Source organism: Astatotilapia calliptera, chromosome 23 (assembly GCF_964374335.1).
Source record: "Astatotilapia calliptera chromosome 23, fAstCal68.1, whole genome shotgun sequence".
NCBI lineage: Eukaryota > Metazoa > Chordata > Actinopteri > Cichliformes > Cichlidae > Astatotilapia > Astatotilapia calliptera.
This window is the reverse complement of record NC_137443.1, coordinates 19,610,669-19,622,609: the sequence shown is the minus strand read 5'-3', so window position 1 is coordinate 19,622,609 and position 11,941 is coordinate 19,610,669. Positions and strand designations below refer to the sequence as shown.

General features: G+C 39.1%; 1 protein-coding gene across 3 annotated transcripts in view; it reads right to left on the bottom strand.

Moving 5' to 3' along the window:
- Positions 1-775: 775 nt before the first annotated feature.
- Positions 776-11,941, bottom strand: part of LOC145424352 (uncharacterized) — a 30,624-nt gene continuing 19,458 nt past the window's right edge. For all 3 annotated transcript variants that reach the window (XM_080297596.1, XM_080297597.1, XM_080297598.1), the window contains 5 exons: positions 11,253-11,366; positions 6,255-6,396; positions 5,113-5,202; positions 1,796-1,824; positions 776-1,195 (listed from right to left, as the gene is read on the bottom strand). In XM_080297596.1, the coding sequence (XP_080153722.1) occupies positions 917-1,195; positions 1,796-1,824; positions 5,113-5,202; positions 6,255-6,396; positions 11,253-11,366 (654 nt within the window). In that variant the 3' untranslated portion in view covers positions 776-916. The remainder of the gene's footprint in view (positions 1,196-1,795; positions 1,825-5,112; positions 5,203-6,254; positions 6,397-11,252; positions 11,367-11,941) is intronic.

The following is an 11,941-nucleotide window of genomic DNA, read 5'->3' as shown; positions in this document are numbered from 1 at the left end:
GACTTGAATTGAGAATCTGTGGAGGGAGCTAAAGATCAAGGTGATGGCAAGAAGACCCTCCAACCTGAAAGATTTGAAGCTCATTGCTAAAGATGAATTGGCAAAAATACCTGTGGAGACATGCAAAAAGCTGGTCTGCAATTATAAAAAGCATTTGATTGCTGTAATAGCCAATAAAGGCTTTTCTATTGATCATTGAGAAGGGTATGAATAATTCTGGACATAAAAGCTGGAAAATGTTTTTATTTTTCCAGCTTTTTTTTTTATGATGCCTGTTGTACATTGTCTTATTATGTTTTGGGAGACACCTGTCTCATTTCCGGTCAAAAAAACCTTGCTGTTTTTATATAAAAGTAACTGTAGGTCAAAATGCGCCAGAGGTATGAATAATTAGGGGCTTGACTGTATATACTGTGGAAGAATTTATTTCACTTATGTATCATTCACATTATTTTATTGTATAATGCCTTGGTGCCAATGGATTTTAGCAAGTCTCAAACTCATGCAGTTAGACAGATGGTGGGGGTCTGGTAAGGAAGTTGAGGGAAGCAGACCACTCCACAGGGAGAATCTTTGTCTCTTTGAGACTCTGGGAGGTAGCAAGGGAGTGTGAACCTTAAGGTGTGAAACAGCTGTGTACTGCCTTTTGTTCCTGTAGGAGGTATTTAACTGAGAGCCATGCTAGGCTCAGGAGAGACTCTGCTGATCTTCGCGATGATGCATTCTCTCACCAAGCTTGGTTTACGTTTTTGTGTTTCGATTAAAGAATGTTAGCTATCGCTCACCGCTTGTCTGCAGGCTTTATTAAATGGAAAACTTCCACAACAATACTTACATATACGTCAAATATTTCTCATAGACCTGAAGAGTGTCAGATTAATGTTACAATATGGAATGTGGACTTGTGATCTAAATGTCAGATTGGTGTATCCACAGTTAAGAGTCTTAACTTTTCCACCAGGTCATTCCTGCTGATCTTCAATAAAACGCTCTCCATCACTTCTACAGCTCCGCTTATCTCATACTTCTGCACCATGAGATCCACCATTGCATGCCGCTCTGCCTTCGTAAGCTTGTTTTCTTGGATGGGCTTGATGTTTTTCCACAGCTCAGACTTGAGGTGCCACTTAAAGGTGTCAAAGTCCCCATCATCTAAATCATTCAGGATCTCGAGAAGCTCAGTTGAAACTTTCAGCTAAAAATCAGAGTTTAGTGTTAGTTATTTTCCATGTTACTTAAATTTAGGCAATATTATGTTAATGTAACTTTGTAACAGTTCAGAAGGGACTTCATCCCATCATCCACAAAAAGATGTTATTTGTAATTGATCTGTGTTGGCCTTTTCCTAATCTCCAGTATCTAGACTCTAGATACTGGAGTCTAGATACTGGACTCCAGTATCTAGACTGGAGTCCAGTATCTAGACGAGTGACATGCTTCCTCCTTGCTCTAGATTCTAGAGCAAGGCGGAAGCATGTCACTCGTCCTGGCTGTTCATTGCCGCAGGAGTCCAGCTCCTTGACTCGTTCTTGCCACTGATTAGCTTTCCCACTGTTCTGCAGTTTTGACCTGATTACTGGGTCTAATTCATGACCACTTTTGCAATAAAAATATTATTCCAGCTATTATTTCCATCCACAGTAATTATTACTTTGAAGCATGGAAATATTCTTAGGTCAACAGATATGACACTGCAAACACAGAAACAACAGTAACGGGGGAGCCAGGGTAAAAAATCAAATCAACACACAGAAGAGCAGCAATAGTGGGCAGGCTAACAGAGCTTAAAACTCACCTTTGGTGCGACATTCACCTCTGGAGAACCTGAAATAAAAAAGGAAAAGACAATACAAACAAAAATTTACAAGTCCTGAAATATATTTTTGCTGCTATAAAACAGAAAAGAGTCAAAATGGAATCTTACAGACTTTTTTGTTTGTGTTTTTGCTTTTTAAGTTTTGAATTGTGCAAATTTCTTGTAACAGGCAGTGGACCAAGGACAGTTTCAGATCACACTTTCTGATGTGGTTCGTATGATTGGTATGTGTGGTCAGTGTTTGGAAGGTTACTTTTAAAATGTATTCCACTACAGATTACATAATACATGCCCCAAATGTATTTTGTAATGTATTCCATTACGTTACTCAATGAGAGTAACGTATTCTGAATACCTCAGATTACTTAATTTATGATCGTGCTTTTACAACTACATGGATGTCCTATTATGTACTATTGGTTCAGACTTGAATTTCAAACACTGTACCTCATAAAATGTTATTTGATATAATCAAGGTCCACTGATCACTGAACACTGGCATGTTAATGATTATGAAACTAACCTCGCAGTCAGTTATAGTCAAATATAAAACTGTTTTCAGTGTGATGATCATAACAGATCACTACTGTCCACAGTTTTTTTTTAGATATTGATAATAAAAACTGCAATGTAGTCACTGTGTCCATCCTTTTATATTTAGAATTGATTGTAAATTGACTCATGGTAAATAAATATAAAAAATAGCAAACTATGATATAACTGGGATTTCAATGTTTTTAAAAAAGTTTAAAATAATGTAAATTAATCTGCTCTGCTATAGGATTTTATAAGTGTCAGTCAGCTGGTTCAGGTGTAGCAGGAGGAGAGTAGGGAAACCTGCAAACGAGCAGGTTTAGGTCACAGAGACTGTTACCGTGGTAACTGACTCACAGTTGACTCTCTTTATGGAGCACACCCAAAACTCTGGACATAACCGATCCTGTGAGTTTTATTTTGTATTATCTCAGCTGCAGACTCATATTTATTTAAGGATGAGAGAGTAGTGTGTGCAGCTGTTTCCTGTAGGCTGGGTGACAGGCACCTGCAGGCCTGGTGGGTGTGGCCCTGCTAGGGCGCTGGCCACACCTGAAGACCATGCCACACACCTGCCGCTGATCAGGCTCATCGGGGGAGTGTGATGGAGCTCCCACCGGTGTGGGATGATTGTGAGAGACTCCATGTCAGTGTCTTGAGAGCAAAGTCTAAGTTAGTGTATGCCCACAGTCTATTGTTTCCCCCCCAGGAGGAGCATAGGAAGCCTGAGAGCAGCAATCACTGGGAGTGCAGACACACGGGAGCGGAGAACGTGAGGCAATTGGGAAGAAGACACGGCACGGGAATCAGGGAAGAGCACAGGGGTTTTTTTGTGTGAACTGTTTACATCACTGTAAATAAACTCACTGCTCATCATTAAGAATCCTGCATCTGGGTCCTCATTCCCCACTTCCCACGGTCTGCCACACAGACTTTGACACATGCAGCTTTGATATGATGTTAACAACTGCAGTGTATGTGTCGTGTCTTAAGATCAGACAAAAGTGCTTATAGAATGATAACATCGTTGGAAAATCGTTTACTGCAAAAAAGAAAAAAAAAAGTATAAATCAATGAATAATAAATAAAACTTCTTATATTTATTGTTCGTCTTTTGCACTGAATTAAACTGGAACCTCATGATCTCATTTTTATGCATACTGCACTGTATATGGGAGAGATCACAAAGTTTACTTTGACTTTGAATAAAGTTGCATCTAAAAAACAAAACGACTTTAGATGCAACGGAAGAACTTTCAACCCTCGTACTCTCCCAGCAGGGGTCTTAGAAATCCTCGAGGAACGGTGATGTTACTGATTGGTCAGTAAGCATTGATTTTATATCTGCTGACTTCTTATTTGAAACCAAACCTGCTCCAGAGCTGGTTAGGCTCACAAAATGAGTTAACATGGATATTTACTAGTGATGTGACGTTCTGTATCGAGGCTTCGAAGCTTGTGTCGAGTAATTGAGGGAGCGTTCCCGCAATGCGCGTATCGAGACTTGCTTCATTTATGGGAGGAGCTGAAAATGATGACGTCCGATGCCTCGCTGCCCGGCTGTACCACATGACTGGTTCATGAAGTGGTTCGAACTTTGCCGCAAGATATGACAGCGATATAAACCCCTCAGACTTCATTCAAAAATGTGGGTGTTTGATGGAGAGTTGCGGTTAGTGAGAGTTTGGAGACAGTTTGGAGGTTTATGAGAGTGAGGAGAGAAAGTCAGGAGAGAATGGAGCCAGCTAAGAAGAGGAGGATGTCCTCCCCTGTGTGGGAACATTTTGATCTTATTCCTCCCAACAAGGTATGTAAATTTCTACAGAAGATGTATTTTCATAATACTGATGGTGCAATACAATTTATGTTAAGCTGTCTTGAATTTTGTACAAGGTGAAGTGTTTGCTATGTGCCAGGGAGCTGGGATATAACAGCAACACCTCATCCATGCTTAGGCACTACAGAGCTTTGCATGAGAATAAGGGGGACACAGATTGTGGAGCAAGACCAGGTGAGCCATCAAATGCCATGATAATATAGCATGCAGTAATGTTACTAAATGATATAACAATATTATACAGCTGTAATAAGTTACGTGTGTGATATTTATATTTGTGCTTTGTCTTTATTGTCTTTCCTCAGGAGAACAATCTCAAATAGATGAAGACCTGGTTAGCATGGTGATTGAGGACTCCCAGCCATTTAGCATTGTGGAGGACAAAGGATTCAAAAGATTTGTTAAGTCATTAAATCCTAGCTATGTTCTCCCCACTAAAAAGGTCATAAAAAAATTTTACAGAATAAAATGTGAACAGGCAGGACTGAGGCTCAGTGTGTAGCTGTCCATACCTAGCTGTCCATACCAAAAGCACAACCACTGTCCACACCCCAACCACATCTCACCTCACAGTAAATGATCATTTCCATTTTAAGCATTTCCAAATAATCATTTTCCATACTGCCAGTATAAATATACACAGTGTACTGCTATTACTACAATATACATGTTTTACACACTCCTTTTGTTGTTGACATTTACAGGCTGTGTGCAAAAGGCCACACTCTTCAAATTCATGCCAACTAATATTTTTACGTCCAGTAGGTGTCCTACTAGAGCAAATGAAGCTTCAAGAAGCTTTGCGCTGGGGTGAACCAATTGGATGAAAAGCTTCAGTGCTTCATGAAGCTTCATCTGCCCACCACTAATATTTACCCTGATAAATTGCAAACTACTTCCATAGTACGGACAACCCCGAAGTTACCTGGATGAGGCAACATCCTGCTTTGCGGTACACTCTTCTGGTGAAGCGTCTGACAACTGCTACAGGAGACAGGTGGAGAAGGAGGCACAGCTGAAAGTGATTGAGACAGGTGAAGACAATTAGGGTGGGTCTGACAAGAAGAGTGAACAAACATTAGTAGGGGTGAGGGGAGGAAGACAGGACAAAAGACACACTGTGAAAAAGAGACAGATATTAAAGCATGTTGGTGTGGTCATTAGCACTGTTGTCTCACAGCCTGAATTTGTTTCCATTTGGCCGAGGCCTTTCGGTGTGAAGTTTGCATGTTTGCCCCATGTTTGTGTGGGTTCTCTCCGGGGACTCCAGCTTCTCCCAACGTCCAAAAGCGTAGTTAGTGAGGTTAGGTTAATTGGCGATTCTTGATTAAATGCAGAGTTGGCGAATAAACACATAGTGTAGTAAATAAGAAAAGCTCAGAGCATCAATGGATCTCTTAGTTACAGTGAAAACTAAAGGAGCTTTATCAAAAATTAAAGTTTTAAGCCTATTCTTAAAAGTAGGGAGTCCAAACTGGGAACTGGTTCCACAGGACAGCAGATCTGTGATAACTGTGATGAACACTGTACACTCATATGTTTTGAAACTCATCATGTATAATTAATTAGACACCTGTGTCAAATTAAACCCTTTTAGGTAATGGTTTAATTATTGCTACATTAATACGTAATCTAAAACAAAAATCTGCCTCCTGGTTACAGCTCTGAATTGTCATGTCTTGGGGGTTTAATAAATTTGGCAAAATTCCTATCAATGAGAGCTTCTCTACTCCAAGTGTAATGGATGCTGTCTCTCCTGATATCACCAGGCTTTCCCTAGAAAGTTTCCCAGATCATTTTCTGGACACCACTAAGACAGCCATGGATTCAATATGTTACGGGTACCAGAGGAAACTACATTTCAATATTGTTTTGGCAACATTAACACTGATTTAGTATTAATTTTAGTTCAATTGGTGTAGCTGAGTGACCATCCTGCCACTCCAATCGCCCTGTCATTTCCATTTTTCATGAAGAGCTACAGAGAATACGAGGAGTCTTCTTTTTATTTCTATAGTATTGGACACTATGAGAGAAAATGATGTTGCTGCAGGATGAAGCCTTTACCTGCCATATCAATGTCATGCTCCCAGACTTCTTCATTGGTTTGATCTTGAACTGTTACAGTGACTTCTTCTGTGTTTACATTAAAACGGATCTCAAATGTTGCATAGTAGTTTGGTCCAAACTCCATGTCAAATTCAGCTTTCTGAAAACAAGAATCGAGGTCAATGCCTTTATCCATGGCACGTTTATTACAGTTTTTCTCAAATGTTAAAACACAAAAGCCAATCCTGTAACCCAAATGACCAGTAGTCTAAACACATTTACTAAATGTAGCCACCATATTCCAGTACCATAAACACATGTCACATGAAGACACAATTCACAAAACACAACCCTCTGTACTCATAAATCTAAACACATTTTTCCTTGCTAAAACACATGTTGCAAAACAACTCTGCTCATATCCTCAAATGAAAGCCCATGTGATGCAAAATGCTTGCCACAGTCACCAATCTTTGAACACAGGGAACACACCTGGTGTCATTCACTACACACAATGACTCAAAATTGAAGACACTTGTTGCTAATGCTGTACCCACATGTAAAAGCAAGTTCAGAGTGCACAGTATGCTGAAGGTTCCAAACAAACACAAGGGATGAAGGCAGAGTCAGGGGAAGAGGAATTTGATGCAGAGGAGGGAGAAGAGCTGGCCCTGGAAGAAGAGGAGCAGGCCAATGAGGAAGAGGAATTCAAACTAGAAAAATTTGCATTTCCTGCGAAAATGCAGTGTGGATGCTTTAAAGCTGAAGCTGTCTGCAAAAACTAGCTGAAAAAGCTGAAAAGTTGCAGAAATTGTAAAAACTTTGCAGAAGCAAAGGAACTTTGCTAAAATGGAATAACTTAGCAGAAAATAAATTTAAAAAACAAGAAGGAACAGCCAACAGATACACACAAACTCAAATATGTATACACAAATGCACAGAAAGAGAGACACACGGAGGGTCTATGCCAGTCAACCAGTCTGAATATATTCTATTTTTTTTCCAAAAATGAGATGCTGCCCTAAAGAGGGTCTCTCTCTCTCTCTCTCTCTCTCATGCACACACACACACACACACACACACAAAGGGAGAGAGAAGCATGTTTTCAGTCAAGCAGCCTGGGAGCTGCTAAATTTGAATCCACAGAGGCTGTGTACTTTTTCCCGCCAAAACAGGTGCACACACGCAGCACAGAGACAGGATTTTTGTAGTCTATTTCTCATAGTGAGGATTCCCCTCAAACAAATGACCATAATTTCCTAACTGTATTGGCCAGAACGGTCATTCTTACAACGTTTTGTTCAGAAGAGATGGGGGAATCGTCAAGTGTTGAAAATTTATCATTAAAATATGAATTTTTAGAGATATATGATATCGATGACTTGTTGGCTTAGAAGCCACGAAGGCCCCAATATGCAAATTTGAATGCCTCAGCCCACATATATGATTGGCTGGGAAGCCGTGCAGGCCCTGATATGTAAATTTGAATGCCTTAGTCCTCACAGAGGATTGGCTGCCTGGGGACCTGGCAGAAATATATAGAAATACTATGATTAAGCATAAATACTACATTTAGCAGAAATACTACATTAAGCACAAATCCTATAATAAGCAGAAATACTATATTAAGCAATATAAATATCCTATAAAAATCCTATAAAAACCAAAAATACTGTACTATGATTTGGTAGAAACACTATAATTAATCAGAAATACTATATTTAGCACAAATCTTATAAAACAGCAGAAATGCTATGATTTAGCGCAATAGTAATAACTTAAACAGAAAAATTGGAAAAGCAAAATGGACAGCTGAAAAAATGCGGAACATCCTAAGGGTCCCTCAAATATACTTGTTGAATGAAAAAAATCGGCAAAAAATATATATAACAGCCACACAATCACAAATATGGACACATATGGAAACACACATGCACAGAGAGACACACACACAAGATCCAAATCAGTCAACCAGTCTAAATATATTGAATTTGAATCTTACAATGAGATCATCCCATAAAAAGGCTCTCTCTCTCTCTCTCTCTCTCTCTCTGTCTCACACACTCACACACACAGACACACACACACACGGAGAGAGAAGCAAGTTTCTAGCTCAGTCAAGCAGCCTGGGAGCTGCTGAATTTGAATCCACCAATCAGAGAGGCTGTGTACTTTTTCCCGCCAAAACAGGTGCACGCAGCACAGAGAGACACAGGATTATTGCACAGTCTATTTCTCATAGTGATGACTCCCCTCAAACAAATGACCATAATTTCCTAACCGTAGGGGCTAGAATGGTCATTCTTACACCGTTTTGTTCAGAAGAGATGGGGGAATCTTAAAGTGTTAACAATTTATCATTAAAATATGAATTATTAAAGATATTTGACTGGTAATGCACCATAACTGAGTAGAGCAAAGCAAAAAATGCCTTGACCTGCCCTTCAACAACGCTTTGTAACTCTAAATCTATTTGGAGCATCGATATCATTCTTTCACCATAAGAGACAGCAGGATTTGGTGAACAGTCATGGAAATTTTCAGGTCTCTGTGGAAATCCAACAAAAAGTTATGACGAGAGAAAAAAGTGGTTCATTTCCAGAGTTTGAAATCTGAAGAAATCTGAGCGAAGGACGAATTTGCTACCCTCAAACAAGTCTAACTCATTTCAGAACGGTAATAGGTGAGAAAGAAATTCTTGAATTGTGAGTGTTAGGAGTGTCTGAAGATATACTGGGACAAGCCTCATGTCTTAACTTTGTTTTGTTAAGGAGATATGACGATTCGAATATGCCTCTCATTACAGAAATCAAGCGGTGATTTTGAACAAACTCTCCATTGACTTTCTATGGAGAGTTTTCCGACTTTGTGTTGGTCTGAGGAGATTTGCAAACATTCTATAAGTCCCACAACAATGATGGTGACATTTCCTGAAAGCCAGCAAAAATACCTAAGTTTTGATGTATAATTTGTGGAAGTTGAGTGAAAATTGAGCAAGTAGCAAGAAGTTGTTCGGACATGAAGAGAAGACTGCAAAACCTTCAGTGGCACACTGGAAGCCAAGAGCATAGCAACCATAACAACGCATGTATTTTGTGAAAAATCACAATTTTGCAACTGAAAACTTTAAGAGGCATAAAAGTAAAACGGTAAAAGATTTGAAAAAGCTGATTTATACCTGAATAGCCCAATAATTTGAGAACATTTTAAAGTTTGAATGGTTGCTCTATGTGAAAATATGAGGAAGTAGTTAAGTTTCAAAAACAAGCAAATTTTAGCAGAATTGCAGAAGTTTCCCATTCATTTCAAATTAAAGGAAAAAAGCTTAATATTTTAAAAAATATAATAGTGAAAAATACCAAAAGACATAGCCGTCATTAGCAGAAATAGCAGAATAGTTTAAAATTTGAACGGTGAAAATAGCACAAAAATTGTGGAAGTAGATCCACGGCGAAAAGTGTACGGAAACATCAAGAAGGAACTCAATAGTGTGGATGCTTAAAGCATCCAATAATTTGAGAACATTTTAAAGTTTGAATGGTTGCTCTATGTGAAAATATGAGGAAGTAGTTAAGTTTCAAAAACAAGCAAATTTTAGCAGAATTGCAGAAGTTTCCCATTCATTTCAAATTAAAGGAAAAAAGCTTAATATTTTAAAAAATATAATAGTGAAAAATACCAAAAGACATAGCCGTCATTAGCAGAAATAGCAGAATAGTTTAAAATTTGAACGGTGAAAATAGCACAAAAATTGTGGAAGTAGATCCACGGCGAAAAGTGTACGGAAACATCAAGAAGGAACTCAATAGTGTGGATGCTTAAAGCATCCACACAATGAGAGGAGGAAGAGGAGCGACCAATGAGGAAGAGGAGAAGGCCAACATGGGAGAGGAGAAGGTCCAGGAGGGAGAGCAAGACAACCTCGCACCATCATTACGGACGAGATGCGAGCAACAGCTCAGCAACATGATGCTGCACAGTGATTGTGGTGTGTGTGTGGTGTGAATAACGTAAATAAAAAAACTTCAAACCCTGTTCATGTTTTCAAGATTACTGTTGTGTGCAATAGATTCTGTTTTAGCATTGAATTGTGTTACAGTAGTGTACGTACATGCAGGATTTTCTATAGATTTATACTACTCATATGAAACTCACAAATCTAAATGCCTAATCCTCTGCAGAGATCTACGACGATCCGTTACTGTATAGTTTCTAAAATATGCATTGGCAGTTATGAAACAAAGAACCTTCTCACAAATTGAGCATTGTGTTTTCAATTGTTTTGCTGTAGTGTGTAATGCTGTGTATAGTGTTTACAGTTTTGACAGCTTCGAGCTGCTCTCTTGGTGTGGGAGTTTGAGTTTTGCAGTGGGAAGGTGTGGTTGTGTTTATGTAGCTTTAGAGAAGGGTGTTGTGTTTGGACATTGGGGGACCTGGTGGTAACGTTTGTGACATGTGTTTTAGCATTTGAGAAAAACTGTAAGCTTTAGCAAGGTTACCATTCACAGTGGATCACCAGGGGCCTCTATTTCAGTCATGGTTCCTACTCAGTATATGCGTGTCCATTTTGAACAGGTGACAGTTCTACATGATCCCTTACTCTGTTTGTGGGTTAATTAACTAATAGGCCAGTAAAATGTCTTCTAGTACTTGCATCAAATTTAGCTTAACACTAGAAAATGACTTTCATTCAGCATATCAGTCTACAGCAAAACTGTTTTGGAGTTTAAGGATGTCAGATTTTTTTCAAACAAAGGAGTTTGACTCTTCTTGATGGTTGATATATTTTGTCATGTTTAGCAGCTCAACCTACAAAGCTTTATGTTTTATTGCTAAAGAGAGAATTCAGTGTTCTCTTATTTCTCTTTCTGTATCAGATGAGTATGAAAAACAAAGCTATTAAAATGCCTCCCATCTCTGTTTATATTTGAATTCAACATCCTCCGGGAAGAACTGGTATCCTGTTCTCTACAGTAGTACAGGTAGCACTAGTCATTTTTCTTGTACAATATTTACCTTGGGTTGGATTTTCCTGGCTGTTGGACAGAGAACAGTGTAAGTCTCATTTTTGATGAGTTTACAGTTGGAAGGCACCGGGATGTAAACAGAGTGTGGATGCTGTGCTTTCACCTTAAGGAGACACCAGAACATTTTATTTAGAGGCTTAATTTTCAGTAGAGGCCAAGTGACACATCAGAAATCAGATCACTTTCAACCTCACAAGAATAAAAGAACAAAAATAAAATATTTTTAATGTTTAAATGATTCCATTTGAAAGTTTCTGAGCTCTAATACACAACCATAACCTTTGAAAATAAAAAGCTCTGTGAGTGTGCTCAGCGATATAACTGGAAAGAATTGTCTCTTTCTTTATTTACTGACCTACGGATGCTCAGATTCCCCAAATTATTTCCTCACCATTTTGTAATGTTTTTTTGTTTTTTTTTAATTTCATGTTAAACTATGGGGGAAGGTGGAGACACCAGGTTGCATCCTCTGTCAGAAGAGAGGAACCTTGGAGCACATTCTAAGCTGCTGTCCAAAAGCCCTGTGCAAAGGGAGATCCCAGCAGAGGGCCATCAAATTGGCCACCAACGCAGCAGAAGCGGCATCGAGGTGGTTGTGGATCAAAAGAAGAGGCGTGGCATGTAGGGTAGAGCTACCTGGACACAAGCTGGGGCTTGATCAACCCTAGCTGGGTCACC